This window comes from Manacus vitellinus, unplaced genomic scaffold (genome assembly GCF_001715985.3).
Source record: "Manacus vitellinus isolate BGI_N305 unplaced genomic scaffold, ASM171598v3 scaffold_12_pilon, whole genome shotgun sequence".
Lineage (NCBI taxonomy): Eukaryota > Metazoa > Chordata > Aves > Passeriformes > Pipridae > Manacus > Manacus vitellinus.
In genome coordinates, this window is record NW_021938949.1 from 11264814 (window position 1) to 11282115 (window position 17302).

Sequence of the window (17302 nt, forward strand, 5' to 3'; positions counted from 1 at the left end):
TATGTGTCTCTTCAAATGGGGTGTGGATCACAGGGTTTGTGCTGTCAGCTGATAAACACTTTGCAGTGGCATCTACACGGTAATTGAATTTTATCTCTGGATACAGATAAAATGTTTCTGTTATTTTTAGGGCACTGGTCTTGAACATCCTATTGGCAGCTCTGAATGGCTTCACTCAGCTCACAAGCAGTTGACCCAGGAAATATCTACCCAGAGAACAGTACAAACAGAAAGAGAACAGCAAATAGAAACAGTTTGTGAAACAATTCAGAATCTGGTGGATAGTATTAAAACTGTGCTTACGGGTCATAACAGACAACTTGGAGATGTCAAACATCTACTGAAAGCTATGGCAAAGGTATGCCTGAAACATCCTTAAATTTATTCCTCAAACTCATGTCAATACAGTTTAAGAAAAATAACACTTGCAGCTATGTGCTTTTTAAAGTATCTAGAAATAGTGAAATGTGTTCATGCATATGGAGTTCAAGACATAGAGTTAATTTTATCTCTTAAGAATTCATAAAACTTTCTTACATTAGGCTAAGCAGGCTTTGGTTGAATTGAACCTTTTCTCTCTATTGGCAGTTGAAATACTTTGTTTATAAATTCTCTTGGGTTTTAATCAATCAGTAAAATGTTTTACCATTTTTGAATTTACCTTCTTGAAATGTAACTACTGAACATTATGGTTATTAGTAGTCAAATGACAAACTGAGGGGCTGAAAGGGCTAAGAGATGCTCAACTTTATTCTCAGCCAAAATATAGCAGTTAACCTTTTTGCACACCTTTGTTACAGGATGAAGAAGCAGCTTTGGCAGATGGTGAAGATGTTCCCTATGAGAATAGTGTTAGGCAGTTCTTGGGCGAATATAAATCGTGGCAAGATAATATTCAGACAGTTCTGTTTACATTAGTTCAGGTTATGGGTCAAGTCCGCAGTCAGGAACATGTTGAAATGCTGCAGGAAATAACTCCCACCTTGAAAGAACTAAAAACACAGAGCCAAAGGTAAGGAAGTCATCTTGTCTGAAGTGAGAAAAGGCATTTTGCTTGTCTGCTTTCATGTAGCAGGAACACATCACGAGGCACCTACTTGATGGTTGTCTTAGAAAGCAGAAATCTTTTTGCAAAATTTGACTTAATTTTCTTTTTGAGTTTTCAATAAGTAGTTGCATGAATATTTATCAATTTCATTATGTTTTCTAGTGTCTACAATAATCTGGTGGGTTTTGCATCACCCTTAGTCACGGATACATCAAATGAATGCTCAAGCCCAACTTCTGCTCCTACATATCAGCCAACCTTTGCTGCAGGTAATACTTGAACAAGTGCAAACATGAAACCACCAGGAATTGATATTAGAGAGGGGATCTTAGCTCTTACTAAATTTTGAAATACGGACAACTTCTATAAGATTATAAAACCCCATAAAATTTAAGTAATACATCATACAATACTGAATGACTGCTTGATCATAGCCTTTGGGATCTGGTTTCACCCCACAACACCTAGAACACATGGTGTTCTACACTGTCATATGTATCAGCTGAACTGTAGTTTCTGTTAAATTAGTATTAAAATATATGATAACTTTGGAATTAATTTGGAAACCCTACAAAAACATTCATGTCTGCAAAATTTTCATTACAGTTAAAAACATGAATAGCATTTCTCATGAGAAATCCTTTCTATTTAAAGAATTATTCTACTGTCAATATTGGGACTAGGTACAGGTTTATAACTTCCATCAAGAAAAAGGATTGCATTTTATAACTGCCCTACAAATGATAGAGGTTGAGAGCCCATGAAAATTTGCTTAATGTAAACAAATGTTTTGCAGTGGAATAAAACTTCTTGTTTATGAAGTGAAAGAAATTAGAAAATGCTAAGATTGAAAACTGGCACAGAGTTTAAAATGCAAATTTAAAATGCATTTGTTCTGAAGGAGTGATAATTGCATTTGTACCCATTTAATTGTGCTTTTTCTTGCCTCTATAATACATTATTATTTTGAAGACTTTAAGCGCTTTTAAACTTTCTTTCCAGCTGTACGTAGCAATACAGGGCAGAAAACTCAGCCAGAGGTGATGTCACAGAATGCAAGAAAGCTAATTCAGAAAAACCTTGCAACATCAGCAGATACTCCTCCAAGCACAGTCCCAGGAACTGGCAAAAGTGTTGCTTGTAGTCCCAAAAAGACAGCCAGGGACCCTAAAACAGGAAAAGGTAAATACAGGCCTTAAAAGAAATAAACAGAAAAAGCTAACCAAAAAAATCCCACCACTGACAGCAACAAAGAAACCTAAAATGCCTTGGTGGTTTTCTGTGCAGGAATGTAAAATTGGATTAACTTTATTTTGTGCCTTTAGCTGTGCAGGAAAGGAATTCATACGCAGTTAGCGTGTGGAAGCGGGTCAAAGCCAAGTTAGAGGGCCGAGATGTGGATCCCAACAGGAGAATGTCTGTGGCTGAACAGGTGAGTGGAAAATAATAAAATTCCAATGCTGGTCCTTGCTTTAAATATGTGGTAGTAAGGATGTGTGCTGAAGTGTGTCTTCAAGTTCCTTTTGGGGTGTGGGACATATTCCAGTGCAAATCAGGTTTGCTGCTGCCTTGTATTGTTGCATTCATTTTTTTTTCCCTGTCATGTGCCTTTGTTTTCTATATGGGAGGTTTATGTAAAGTCATGAATTGGATAGAACTGCCTTTTGTCTTTCAGTAAGCTAACATTTGTTCCACAGCTGTTGATAGGCAAGGAGAACACGAGATCTGTACAGCTGTCCAAGGACAGAACTTGTCTGTGTTTGCTGAGATAACACAGCCACGCTCCTGTCTCTGGGAAGTGGAGTCAGGGGACCCAGTTGTCCATATCAATTTAAGAATGTTGTAGCTATTTTCCAGACAGGGGCTATTATTGAGATTGTATGACCTTTTTTTGCCCCTGCAGTGCAAATTCCTGTTTCTTATGTGGACTGTGCAAAGTTATGTTTACAGTTACAATAGTTTTTCTTCCACTGAAACATTTGCAGGTGACATTCAGCAGTAAATTCTAAGATCACTTAAACACCTTTACAATTTTATCTTATTTTTAATTACTTGTTTGACCTTTTTAATAGGTTGACTTTGTGATTAAGGAAGCAACTAATCTAGATAACTTGGCTCAGCTGTATGAAGGTTGGACTGCCTGGGTATGAGTATGGAGACAGCAGATCGGTCTGGTTCAGCGAGGTCAGACATCCACCAGAATCAACTCGGCCTCAGGCATCCGTAGCCGCACCACAGTCGGTGGTGATGCATACTGGGGCTTAATCTGAGGAAACCTAGGAAATCTCGGTGCACTGGGAAGTGAATCCTGCAGGATAGCTGCACTCAGGGATACGCTAAACACAATGGTCTGCAACCCCCACGGTCAAGGGTGAAAGCTCACCGCTTGAGCAACACGGTTTGTCTTTCTGCTACGGAAGAACTGCAAACGTGTCTGGGGGTCAGCTGCAGAAAGAAATCAGGATGCTACAAACCGCAGAGTGATTTGGAACTCAATTCCATCTGACCCTGTGAACAATTCAGGAAACACCGAACCCTGTTCAAAGAAAAACAGAAAAATGGGGCCATGAAGAAATCACAGCAAGGGCAGATTTGATGCATTCAGATTCTTGTTACTCTTGTTACGTGGCAGCAGTGCTGGTTGAGTCGACCAGTTAGTACGGGAAAAGGCTACAAAATGTAAACTTCAGAAATGGACTGAAAGCAAAGAGCTGTACATCAGATATACGCTGCATTGGAAGAACTTCTGAGATAGAAGAAAAAGCCTTTGTTCTCTTCTCCCTTTCCTCTTTCCTTTCTCTCCTCCCTTCCAGCCTCTCCTTGCATACACCCCTCTTGGCTTATTCTTGTAGGTTAGGTGTACTTCCAATATACTTTTTATTTCAATCCTTCTACTTCACAGTTTAGTCAAATTAACAACTTGAATTTTGTTTGGTAAACAATTTTTCCAAAAGCACTGAAAATATAGAACATCAATGATTACTTATGAGTTGGATGGTCAAGTGCAAAATGTAATTTTGGTTATTTTAAAGTCATTTTTGTGATTCTATTATGTACAGTTTCTCAAAATTGTCACTGTGCATTTAAAAGTAATGAATTCTACAGGCATTTGATTTAATGTGCACTTCCCTCTGCTTGCACTGTACACTTTTTTGTAATTCAAATTGTCCCTCCAATCTCATTCTACTGTGATTGCTGTAGTTTCTTTCGTACGACGTAGCTAAACCAATGTAATCTTTACCTTTTTAAAAACCAGGATAGAGTATCTAGTAGAGTTTTACATTGTTGATGACAGATAAACAATAAAGTGATGTTCTGATGGAGGTAGAGTGATATGCCTTTTACTTCACTTTCCTAATTCTTTTAGTTTACACTTGTAAATTCTATTGCTTCACGTCACAGGGGTATACGTATAATCCAAGAAATGAAGGACTCTCCAATTTTTTTTCAGCTAGATCTGTAAAGATTTCTGCAAAGTAGTTTTCCTTTGCCATATTACTTCTATAGATGGTTGTTCAGTAATGCATCCGTAGGGAATCTTCCACCAAGGTTTTTTTTAATCAGTTTTCAAAGTGTGATTATGGTCAGAAAAGTCTCTCTAAAAATGGCATCATCTTACTTGGATCGAGGTCCTGCTTGTCTGCTGGTTGTCTAAAAGACTTCTTGCTTCTTTTTTTTAAGTGGGACACCTTTAGGAAAAGGCAACTTCCTTTTCTTAGAGCAAATAAACCCCACAGAATTCAATTACAACTACAGAATCATACTGGTGCTGATATCTAAAGCAGAAATGCACACTGGCATTCTCAACCCAGATAAATTTGTGTAGTTATGTATTAAAAAATTCTTTTCTGTGAACTTCATCAGTTCATTATGCACAGTTCCTGCAAAATGGGGGAAGATCCTTTATGCCATTTTAGTCACTTTTCAGAGTAAAAACACACTTTAAATACAGCATTTTTCTGTTAAAATCCAAGTACTAAAGGATTTGAGCCAAGCCCACTACTGGTATAAAATTAATTTAATTGAATGGGTTTGCAGCAGTTCATCTGAGTATGAAGCTTGGCTGGTAATTTTCGGATAACATAATGAATGCCAGGCAAACTTGTGTTCCTTTCAGTATTTGCACTATGCTAACTGCTCTGCCTCCGCAGTAGGTCTTAGAATTCACTTTCTCCTCTGTTGCCAATTTTTCGTGGACATGCACTTTGAAGTGTAGGAGTTTTCAACAGTCACATGGCCTTCCTTGCACTCTGATTGCCTGATTACCTCTAGGGAAGTCACAGGCTTTGCATCTAACAGTACCCGTGCAAATGCATTCCACTGCCGCTGCTTCCTGCCCCTCTGCGCCGTGGCATCGCAAGGAAAGGTGTTGGAATGTTGCAGTGAAGAACATTCATATGCAGAACAAGACACTTGACACTGTTGGTCCTTTTCATTTTTCTCCAGTTTAAAAATAACCTTACGAACAATCTGTTGGAGAACCATAGAAACAGGAGCGTGTTGTACCTGCTGTTTTGTTTCTTGGAAGCTGGGGGGAAGGGAGGGGTAATGCACTCACCTGTGGCTCATGTATTATACCTCTGCAATCCAGAAATGAAACACTTGTGTGGAGATGGGTTCTTACTGCGTAATTTAATAAAGTTTAAACAAACAAACAAAAAAGAATATGTATTTTTAATTTCCTTTTATGCAAAACTACGTGTGGTTGTGAAAATTACAGGGAAGAATGAAGTGCCTGATACAAACAAATACAAACCAAACCCCAAATTAAGGCAGGATTCTCCAGAGATTTAATTTGCATAGCTAATGTAAAGGAGACAGCTCAGATGTGCAGGAGTTAGTGGGTCTGCTTCTGTGTGCTGGTGCATTTTTCTTGGAAATGTTGACAGTATGGCAGGTTAGTACAGTCTTGGTGACACGGAAAATCCAGATTCTGTGCATGCAGCTTGCATAGTAAGTAAGACTGCATTAGTTACATTCTCTTAAAAGATGTGTCTCTTATAAAGACATAAGGATACTTCATTTCTTTTCAGTAAAACTGCTATGTTTACCTTTCTCTGGAGTGAGGCACACCTAGGGTAATGCTGATCTGGAATCACGTCTCTAAATACATACAAATCAGTTGAAGCTGTAGAAGTCAAACAGTTCAGCTGATGGCAGTTTTTTTGTGTGCCACTCACCTGCAGTAAATGATAACCAAGGGATCATACTATGAAGTAATTTCTCAAAGCCAAATTCCACGTATGCTGGGCAGTTTTGTTACCCCCTCCCAATCATACAGGCTTGTGGTTGAGATGCTCCTAACCCTTTGAAAATCCATTTGCTTGTTTGCCTCTCTTCCTGTTCCCCTTCTGTAAAGCCAGGATGTGAGCACAGCTCTGCCAAACAGGTTGCTGGGATGTGTTAAACTGGAGTCTTTAGTGGTGTTGGTAGGTTAATGGCAGTGTCAGTGTAACTAAAAATGAAACTACAACAGATCTGTACAGTTATTTTTGTACTTTGTAGGGACTTCACGGTCTGGTTTTGCTTCGTAACTATTAGTTTTGCCTTCAAGGATTAGTCTATTTAAATAGTAATATTTTGTCTAATTTTTCAAGTATCTGTAAAAGACTCCAGGATCATATAAATTGGACATCAATCAGAGGCAGGGAGCTAGTTTTCCAAGGAAGAGTGAATGAGAGATCTATAAAAGCATTGGTGACACTTTAGTGCTGTCCATAAACAGCACTGGTAAAATCAAACTGCTTGGGGATATCTGAATGAGAAGCACCATATAAAAGTATTCCTTCAGAAATAGGAGAGGACTGGAGAAGTTAAAGCTCTTGTTTTTCTGAATGCTGTAGTCTTGAAGGTTAATTTGCTTCAATTATTCATCAGTGTGTTCTGTGCCTGATACATTAGACATGCTGTTTTAGTACACTCAAGTACTTCAAAGGTTTCTTTGCTTTCTTTTTTTCCCTTTCCTTTTTTTTTTTTGGCAAGCTTTTCCTAAAATTAGCAGACACCTACACTTTATTACACTTTCTGCATTAAAGAATTGGACTAGGAAAAAAGTTCAGGATGCCACCCGTGTTTCTTAACACAGTCTCAAATTAAAACATGCACTTTTTCCTTTAGTGGAAAATGGTTATGAGTATACATTTTAGTTAGAGCAGTTTATTGAAAATACAGATATTATGTACAACTACTGCATGTACTTAAATGCATAGCTGATTAGAGCAATGTTGCCATTCATCAGGCTAATTTTTTATTAATAGCATAATAAATGCATATTAGATATGATGAAAGGGTGGAGGCTGGACATGCAAACTTTGTGTCTCTATTCTAAGTGCACAGAGCAATTACACTGCTCCTCTTAAAGGTACTTTGGAGTTAGCTTGGGCATTTAATGTTCTGTGCATCTGCTGGGAGAATTTCAGTAAAGGAAGACTGATCCTATTGCAGCAAACAAAACAATCGGCTGGCTGTAGCTCAGGTGAGGTATGAGAGGTGGGACTGAGCTAATGCTATTGCCACCCTCTGCATCGGGCACCAGGGCTCAGATTTTAACAACCGAATTTATAAATATATACATGTATATGTACACACAGACATTGTTTCTGATTTTACATGGTGTTTCACAAGGCCTGGCTGCCCAGCAAGGAGGGTGCGAGCAGGTGGCTGGGCCCCACGCTGTCCTCTCTGTGCAGTGTGATGGCCCATCTCTGGTATTTCTGGGTGTGAGGGCACCCAGCAACACTCACCTTTCCCTCTGCCCCTCCAAGTTACGGAGCAACACTTAACATGAGGGAATGGCACCTCTGCAGGCCCTCTGGAATGCGAGAAAAGATGCCAGGGCAGACTGATTTGGGAGCTGGCATTTGAAAGACTGGCTGGAAGATGATGAATGTGACGGGTTGAAGATGATGGAAATGCCTGCTTTTTCTATTGGTAAGTGCTTTTGGTTTTTGTGGTGAGAACTGTATACATGGATGAAACCGGGGGCTGGCTGATTGTATCAGACACATCTGGTTGTGCCACAGCAGCGCTGCTGCAGGACACTGCAAATACTCCTAAGAACTGCAATGCATCATAAAATCATAGAATACTAAGGGTTGGAATCATTTAGTCCCAGCCTCCCTGCCATGGGCACCTCCCACTAGACCAGATTGCTCAAGGCCTTATCTCACCTGGCTCTGAACATTGCCATGACTGGGGTACCCACAACCTTATTGAGTAACCTGTTCCAGAGTCTCACCACCCTCACAGTGAAAAATTTCTTTCTATATCTAACCTAAGATTCCCCTCTTTCAGTTTGTATCCATTACTCCTTATCCTATCACTACAGTTCCATCTTCCCTGTAGGCCCCCTTCAGATACTGGAAGGTTGCTTCGAGGTCATGCTTCTATGTGTCTCCGTACTCTTAAAGACTAATAATATTACTGCTAGTATCACTTAGTTATGAAATTAGTGTTTGTTTGAGTTTTGCTGTGGTAAAATTATATTTTGAGAGTGAACTCCATCATTTATAAGTGTAAAATGGTACACAAAATACTGTTATCTTTTCGCAGCATGTGAATGCATTTTAAAGTTGTTCAGTAAAGAATCTGTTCTTTATATACATTCTTGAGTGAGTGGGGAAAGCACTCTGTGAAAGATCAAACCATTCAGGACTGTCATGTGTTTGCTTTTCCAGTGTCCTCCTTAGCCCTTCTCTTTTTTCTCTCCACCAAGCTGGTGCCAGAGCAGTTTTGGTGCCTGAGATGTTTTCTTTGCTCTCATTTTAGCCTTGCATTACACCCTGGGCAATGTGATTAAGCTCATTAATGCACGTGCCTAAAGCATTTAGAATGTTGAGTCAGAAACAGTATTTATATCCCAGTGCCTTTCTCCTGTCTGTTCCCGTGCTTGCCACAGGTTATGAAGGACATAAAACACGTTGGGCTTTGATGTTACTGACAGCGTTGGTGAGGCCACACCTCAAGTGCTGTGTCCAGTTCTGGGCCCCTCAGTTCAGGAAGGACATTGAGGTGCTGGAGCAGGTCCAGAGAAGGGCAGTGAGGCTGGGGAAGGGTCTGGAGCAGGAGGAGGAGCGGCTGAGGGAGCTGGGAGTGTTCAGCCTGGAGAAGAGGAAGCTCAGGGGGGACCTTATCGCTCTACAACCAGCTGACAGGAGGGTGTAGCCAGGGGCAGTCGGGCTCTGCTCCCAGGCACCCAGGGACAGGGTGAGAGGACAGAGCCTCAAGCTGCACCAGGGGAGGTTTAGATTGGACTTCAGGAAGAACTTCTTCACAGAAGAAATTAGATATTGGAAGGGGCTGCACAGGGAGGTGGTGGAGTCACCGTCCCTGAAGTGTCCAAGGAAAGACTGGACGGGGCACTGAGTGCCATGGTCTGGTTGACGTGGTGGTGGTGGTGGGTGGTGGTCGGTCAAAGGTTGGACTCGGTGATCTTAGAGGATTTTTCCAACCTAACTGATTCTGTGATTTTTTATTGGGTTACCACCACTTTGAACCCTCCGTTAAGGCTCCCCGCGCCGCCCGGCCCGGCCCGGCCCCGCCTCAGCCCGGCCGCCTCAGCCGCCTGCGACGCGGAGGGGGGCGGCCGCGCGCAACGCTCGCGCCGGTTCGAATCGCTCCAGCCAACCGGCGGCCGGCGGGGCGCGGGGCTTGGCCATCAGGGAGCCGAGGGGGCATGCGGAGGCTATTAAAGGCGGTGGCGCGGCGCGCGCGGGAGGGCGTGGCCGGCGGGCGGCGGTGCGGGAGGTGCGCAAGATGGCGGAGGGCGACAACACAGCGTCTAAGCTGGTGAGGGGGGCGGCGCGGGGACAGGGCGCTGCCCCACGGGGGCTGCGGAGGGGCTGGCGGGCGCCGGGCCGCGCTGCCCTGCCTTGCCCGCGCGGTGTGAGGCGGTTTCGGTGCGTGATCGGCGCGGGGGCCCGGCGGGGCCGCGGGCGGGGCGGCTGCTCCGTGTACCGGCCTGGGGAGCGGCATCGGCGTTGTGCCGGAGCCCGCACCAGCACCCGGCGTTACCTGACCGATGGGGCTTGCCCAGAATGTCTGTGCGTGTGTCCAATTGTCTGTGTCTCTGTGACTGTCAGCAGCCTCCCGCTGCGGGACCGAGCGCCGCAGCGGTGCAGGACAGCGGCGGGAGCCCTGTGATGAGCTTAACTAATGTGCGAAGGGGGGCTCGAATGCTTAAATACGGGCATTTGCATATTTATCTCTGTAGGGCTGCTCTAGGAAATGGTAAAATCGCTGTAACAGCGAAGGAGGGGAGGCTGGAAGCGCTCGGGCGCTGCGGTGTTGCCCACACGGGCCGGGGACAGGGAGCAGCTGCCAAGAGCGCAGGGCTGGGAGCAGGTCGGAGCCTGCAGAATGAGTGCACGGAACTGTATTCCCAAAATACGTGCCTTGTTCGGGAGGGATGCCCCTTTCAGAGCAGGAGTTCTCACTTCTGGAAGCTTTGTTGTTTGATTCACGAGAAAACACTTTTGACCGGTGGGCTCGGGGGTGAGGATGATGCTGGTAAAAGCTGTCTCAAGTGTCCCCTACCTGGCCCAGTGGGATAACAACTTACAGTAGTTGTCCCCTAGGCTGATAGAGGCAGGCTGGTGTTAGTAACACTGTTATATTCCAGTCTGCTTCCCATTAAATTTTGTCTTGGTTGTAACGTTAAATGCAGATAGCCAGAAGTAATAAAGCAAAACAGTTTGTCATAAAACGCCTCCTGGAGAAACACAGGTTTTTGGTTTATCTCCATGTGACAAGGTTGTGTTTATGACAGGAAATAAGTATAATTGGAAGGTGTTCAGCAGCATACCAGGTGGTTTTCTACACTTTATTTTGTAGTTTTCAAGTAATTTCCGGTGGTATCACGGAAGAAAACTGTTTTACCCTGATAGCTGCACTCAGCTGTTTGTGCTATTTTAGTGGTGGAATTAAGTGTAGCACATAGTTGAGAGTCAGACCTGGTCTGCTACCTGTGCACAGCAGATGTGCAGTCTTGGTGACTTTTCAGCTCTTACTACTTGGGCAGCATTAGGTTCTGTTCATGGTTACCTGAGTTTTGTAATCTCTAAGATGCCTGTCTCCCTCTGAGGGGAGACTGTTAAGCTCTGTTAAATGTGGAACACCTCAGGTGAACTGCTTAGCAAGCTGATGCCAGTGCAGGAGATGTGTAGGGAGGAATGTAGGAATCATATTGGAAGTGGAGTTTAAAGGCTGCCTGATCACCAGGCAATCTGTGGGAAAACTTTCTTTGCAGTCCAAATGTGATCAATTGGGTAACTCTTCTGTACTGTGGATTCTGAGTTTGTATCCATCTTCCACGTGATAAGAAATTGGTGTTGGACAGGAGCTGGAAAGCTTCAGTTTAATGTGGTAGAGTTGTCTTTGAAAATACATTTATTTTAAATAGTTCTCACATTGCAGTTTTCCCCATGTTGAAAAACTTGAGAGGTTTTAGCTAGACTTTAAAACTTGACTTTCTGCTAATCTTGGAGGAGGGAGTATGGTAAATGGGAGATTGGGGGAAAACACCTTGGCAAAATGTGGGAGGAGGTATTAATTGGTCTAATAAGATATTGCACTAGGATCTTGACTGTGGTAGGATCTTGATAATTTTAAAGTATCACTGCTACAATGTCGTATCTTAGTACAAAACTCACAAGATTATTAGTAATTTAATTACTCAGAAAGGTTTGTGACCGGGATCTTTAATTATTGCACCGGGGTTTTGTTTTTAGTTGCTTCTGTGTGGGAATTAATTTGATATTCTGGTTAATAAAGGAGTTTTCTTCTCTTCTTGTGTAGACTTCTGAAACTGCTGGCTTGGAAGAGCAGTTGCAAGGATGGGGAGAAGTGATTTTGTTGACGGACAAAGTCCTTCGCTGGGAGCGAGCCTGGTTTCCCCTGGCGCTGATGAGTGTTGTTTCCTTTGCTTTCCTGTAAGTACCTTCTGGAGGGAGCCTGCAACACCAGTGCACCCCCCGTGATGGGTAGCAAACCTGTTAAGAAAATTAGGAAGATATCTTCAGAAATCTAGCAGGAGGGCTTTTACTCCAGGTTCTGCTTCTTAAAGTTTGTGAACTTTGTTAGAAAAACCAGAAGTATTGAAAACAGGAAGTAACACGAGTCACGTCCTGTTCGGAGGAGGGACAGAGCTTTCTGCAGAAGCTGTTTCCCAGCAGTGGTTGCTGGAGTTTTTACTGTGCTCAGCTGAATATTCTTCAATGGTGTGTCCATGTTCTGCACTCATCCTTTGTATCCTGCTTCTTAGTCAAATCTGATCTCCTTTGGCTTTTTTCCCCCAAACCAACAGCAGTATCATTATGGAAAACTTTTCTCCGTAGGGCAAAATTTCCTATTCTGCATCTTTGCTGTGGTGTTTCAGATGAGTTCAGTTGGTTTTACATTCTCTGTCATCTCCTTTGAGAAAGGAGGAAAGGAAAGACTGCAAGTAACTTCCAGTCAACAGAGTGGGAGGATGCTGCCTGTCTGGATTGGAGGTGCTGGAGGCACTTGTAACATGGTAATAGTCAAGATGACCTGACCTGCCTTGTGCAGGCAGGTGTTACACCAGCTGGGCACTTTGCTAGTTGTATCTTTTCTTGCAATAAGGAGAGAGGGGTTACAAAATTGAATATTGACCCAGGTGAGGCAGGGATAATCACTCTTCTGGCTAATATAAATTTTGTGGTCTTCAGGGGAGTGAGGAGGATGGAAATCAAATGAAACTGAAAAGTAGATTTTGAAAGAAATAATTGCATGAACTTTAGGATACTCTGCTGTAATTTTTTGATTATAAAAGGAAAGATCTTGAGTTGAATAATACTTTGAGGAAATGCAGAACTACTTCAGATTCTGAATTGGTACTTCATCAAAAATGAACTGGAACATTCAGCTCAGCACTGTGCAGATGTACAGAATGCTTGACCCTGCCATGGACTGGGTCATTTCCAGTGTTCAGGAAGTTCTATGAAGTGCAGTTAAGTAGCACAGGGCACAGCTGGGTATTAGCAGACACTTAGGAGATGAGCCGGTTTTTGTCCAGTCTCCTTTCTGCCATGTTTGAGTGATGGCACATTGAATACGGACAGTGCAGCACTGTCCAAGTGGAGATTTATGGCTCCTTGTCTGGAACAGGTTTGTCTGGCTCTCAGAGGTGAGGCAGAGCAAATGACAACCTGCAGTAGATCTGAATTTTCTGACTTATGAACCAACAAAATTAGAGCTTTCACTCTACCTGGTTATTTCATGTGTTTACTCATCCTCATCCCTCTGTCAGTGTTAAGTTCACTTATGCTTGTGGCATTTTCTTATCCAGTACATTAAGAAAAAAATATTTTTCACCTGTTATTTCTCTGTTTTAGTGTTGAAGTACTTGGACCTCTCTTTATTAGTAATATGAGCAAATTTGTTGGTTTTTTTTTTTTTTTGAGGTTGGGCAAGTGGGTAAGTCTACTATTTGAAGTTCTGAGCCAGTCTGAAGAGGTGACCAAGTATGTCTAGTATTTAGCAGTTTGAGGATGCAGAAATAATTTATCTTCTCTCTGCAGGATGATCTACTACTTGGACCCATCAGTTCTTTCAGGCGTCTCCTGTTTCGTTATGTTCCTCTGTTTGGCTGATTACCTTGTTCCTGCTCTTGCACCTCGAATCTTTGGCTCTAATAAATGGTGAGGAAAGCTTGAATTAAAACAGTTTCTTGAGTGCTAATACATTATGAACTTTATCAAAATGGATATCTGATTTGCAGACACCAAATGATAACTTTGTGGACTCGTAGTGAGAAATCAGCAATCTCTGTTATATATGAAGTGAGGGCAGTAGTAAGATGTTCTTCATTCTTTTTCTGGAAGATAATTACTACAGCAGACCTTTATTGTTCCTTTACTTCTGGAAAAATAAGATTTTTTTTTCAAAGGAATAGGCACATTCTTTGCTCTCCATTAAGGATGCTAGTTAGTTCTGCTAAACTAGTTTTTAGTAATTAATGGATAATCAATACTGAGAATGATAATTATGTAGAAGAGTATTGATTGTATAGTGACACTATTAAATATGATGAAGGAAGAAAATAGTGCAATGAGTATGGATGTGATTGAACAGTCAGCTGGAGAAGGACCCAATTTGAACTAAATTTTGAGTTAAAGTAAATTTTAGTGTATATGCTTTAAGATGACTGGTGGATAAAAGTTATTGTGTAGTACTAACATAAAAGCCAAAGTAACAGACAGTGTGTATTACTTGTGTGTATAACACTGGTATCAGGTTAAGATCAGTGGTCTTCTGATTTGAACGTGGTTGCTCTTTAGGAGTTTAGGAGAGTCAGCATAGAGGAAAATGATATGTACAATTGCATTACAGTGCTAAGTAAATAAGAGGTATAAAACTAAGCAAAGCAAATGCCAGGATAAGCACTGGATGTATTTTTACTGCTGGAAAAAGGCCACGGGGGATTTTTATAAATTTCAGATTAAATCTTGAATTCTTATTTCTGACCTTTTTTTTTGGGTTTTTTTGTTTGTTTGTTTTTTCTTTAATAAAAGGACTACGGAACAGCAGCAAAGATTTCATGAGATTTGCAGCAATTTGGTAAAATCTCGTCGCCGGATTGTTGGCTGGTGGAAACGCCTCTTCGCTCTGAAGGAAGAAAAGCCTAAAATGGTACTGACTCCTAGGAGTTAATCTCTGTTGTCTTTAAGATTTTGTTTGGTTTAGCTTTGTCTAAAGTATTTTATCAAGGCATGTGCCTGAACAAGCTGCTATTTTGAACCAAGAACTGATAGTTCTGGCTGTGACATGACACTGGTCACACATTTGGGCAAGATACAGGACTTCAAAACTTGCAGTTCTGTGCATTTGGGAGCATATCATTGATAATAAGATAAAGCCAGACTGGATTTCTCTGGATAGGTAAATTTTTGGAAACAAGCTGTTTGCTGTGTACACAAACTAGTGTGTCAGCTGGTACGTGAACTACTGAGCTACTGTCCCAAAAACAGCCTTGGGTGTGGTGTGAGGCTGAGATGGTGTCAGTGGGGATGGCAGGGATATCTGGGCAGAAAAGAACTGCAGTCCTGTAAAGCTGATGGTCTGAAAATAGACGAGAACATACAACTGCAGATGCTGTAATCTCAATTTTAACACACCTGTGCATAGGTATTGCATGTGGAAGAGCCAGAATACTTCCAGTTAGTTTTAAATGTTGACGTGTTGCCAAATACTGAAGGGAAGGGGAGAATCCCCAACAGGGTCTGTGGTAACTCTTCCCTTTTCACTTTTTAGTACTTCATGACCATGCTCTTTACTCTTGCCGTGGTTGCCTGGATTGGACAGCAAGTTCACAATCTTTTCCTGACTTATCTTATTGGTAAGTGTGAACGTGCAAAACACCAGGGACTTTTTTGTTAGCTCTCTGAGAAGGGGTGAGACTGGTAGAAGAAATTTTTCATGATGTTAGTGTGGTGGGGTATCTTTGTTGTGGAGTTCTGTTTTTCTCTTTTTAAGCAGTTAATAGAGCTTAAGGGAAGCAAAGTGACAGAAGTTTGTTAAGAGAGTGTTAAGGGAGTATTAATTCTTTTTTTTTTCTTCCCCTCTATAGTAAGTTTCTTTTTGCTGTTTCCTGGACTAAACCAGCATGGGATCATCACAAAGTATATTGGAATGGCGAAAAGGGAGATAAACAAACTTCTCAAGCACAAGGAAAAGAAAAATGAATGAAGACAACTGCTGTTCACTCTAGTTAAAGGTTTCCTTGGGATCAGTTTTGAGAATTAACGTGTAATTAAGACAATAGAAGTTACATTGCTCACTGGCTTTTTTTTGTTTTTAATTGGCTCCCTGATGAAGTGAAAATGTCACTGCAGCAACTGCTGTGGGTTTGTCTCTCTTGCTGTGCTGAGTAGGGTTCTGCAGCCTGCAGCTGATCCTGTCTGAGAGATCCTCTCCTTTGGTGTGTGGAGCTTTTTAAGTGTCTTCATCAAACTAAGAGCCCTGTCAATAAACACCCCAACAGCAGAGCTGTAATGCCTGGTAGTAGTTCTGTAGCTGTGTTAGTTCACTGATCATTAGTTGTGGCTGCAGCAGGTATGAAAGGCAGTTCTGAAGGCCTTGGAGGCTTGTTACTACTGATCCTTGTGGCAGGAGAACAATTAGCTGAATGAGAAGGGCCATAGCTGAGGGTGCACACCCAAAATGGGGGCAGAAGGTGTTTCCATTGTCTCACTGAATCTGTTTGTATACCAGATTATCTGTTGAGTAGGGGTCTGGAATACAAAAATCTGTAGTTCAGTTATTTAGCTGTAGTGTAAACTCATTGCACTGAGACTGTAGAAAATGAGTGAAGGTGTGTGTTACCTGAACAGCTGATTGTTCTGGAAACTGCTGTTGTCATGGAGCCATGTAGCACGTTTGGTTTTATGAATGTTGTTGTCTGTATACAAAAATCACTCTGAATATGCTGGGTTTGTCTCTGTAAATAAGCCTGAATTGTTTGTGCTTTTCTATGACCTCTCCCTCCTTTTTTAAAACTGAACTTTTTTTCTTTAAAAAGCTAAAACCTGTGTTACTGTGTGAAAAGTTTACTGTTTGAAAATGAACTCTCTTCAGTGTCTATTGTAACTGTTGAATAGGTAAATACAGACTAAAGAGAAACTTGTTTAAGACTTGCTCTTTGTGAATGGACAGAAAACGGTGTAAATGCATTTTTCAATCAAGAAGAGAAGCTGGGCATGGTTTAGGAAGTGTTCTACTGGCACAGCCTGTGGCGGGGAGAGATCTGGATGTGAAGGGGAATTGTTTAGGAAGTGCTCTGGTTAATTGGTCCGGCTTGTCACTGTGAGAGATCCTGGACGTGGGGGGAATGGTTTAGGAAGTGATGCGCTTAACTGGCACAGCCCGTTGCTGGAAAAGATGTTAAAAGCCAAACGGTGACACTGCCCCTTGTCCCGGGGCTGTTCCCACGAGCTCTGGTGCCTCCCCTCCGCCCCTGCACTGACACGGCTGAGGTGCTGCGCATCTGCCACGGCACCGAGCGCCGGCTTCCCCTTGGGCGTTCAAACAGTTGAAACACAGCCCATCCTCCTGGTGTGGCTTTGCTCTCCGCAGCCCCTCGGTTTGCCCGTGCGAGCCCTCCCGGTGTCCCTGGGGAGGACACTTGGGGCACACGGAGGGCTTTCCTCGGGCGCTGCCCGTACGCTCGCAGTGTTTTGTCCCTCGCGCCCTGGCGTACCCGACCGCTCGAAGCGTCCCCGTTGCCATGGGAACGTC

At 42.5% G+C, this 17302-nt stretch overlaps 2 protein-coding genes across 2 annotated transcripts in view; both read left to right on the forward strand.

Annotated features, from left to right (window-relative positions):
- Positions 1-5367, forward strand: part of SMG1 (SMG1 nonsense mediated mRNA decay associated PI3K related kinase) — a 56345-nt gene extending 50978 nt beyond the window's left edge. Inside the window, exons 57-62 of the mRNA XM_018067404.2 lie at positions 131-358; positions 801-1012; positions 1211-1317; positions 2051-2230; positions 2374-2480; positions 3121-5367. Coding sequence (XP_017922893.1) covers positions 131-358; positions 801-1012; positions 1211-1317; positions 2051-2230; positions 2374-2480; positions 3121-3198 — 912 coding nt within the window. The 3' untranslated portion in view covers positions 3199-5367. The remainder of the gene's footprint in view (positions 1-130; positions 359-800; positions 1013-1210; positions 1318-2050; positions 2231-2373; positions 2481-3120) is intronic.
- A 4575-nt stretch (positions 5368-9942) lies between these two features.
- ARL6IP1 (ADP ribosylation factor like GTPase 6 interacting protein 1) lies at positions 9943-16690 on the forward strand. The gene is made up of 6 exons (XM_018067405.3): positions 9943-10089; positions 11843-11976; positions 13588-13707; positions 14581-14698; positions 15320-15404; positions 15636-16690. The coding sequence occupies exons 1-6, from the start codon at positions 10084-10086 to the stop codon at positions 15752-15754; spliced, it is 582 nt and encodes a 193-aa protein (XP_017922894.1). The 5' UTR covers positions 9943-10083; the 3' UTR covers positions 15755-16690.
- The last annotated feature ends 612 nt before the right edge of the window (positions 16691-17302 follow it).

Coding starts and splice junctions, on each gene's coding strand:
- ARL6IP1 (XM_018067405.3), top strand. Junction 13,708..14,580: donor ATCTTTGGCTCTAATAAATG/GTGAGGAAAGCT, acceptor CTTTAATAAAAG/GACTACGGAACAGCAGCAAA. Junction 14,699..15,319: donor AGGAAGAAAAGCCTAAAATG/GTACTGACTCCT, acceptor TTCACTTTTTAG/TACTTCATGACCATGCTCTT.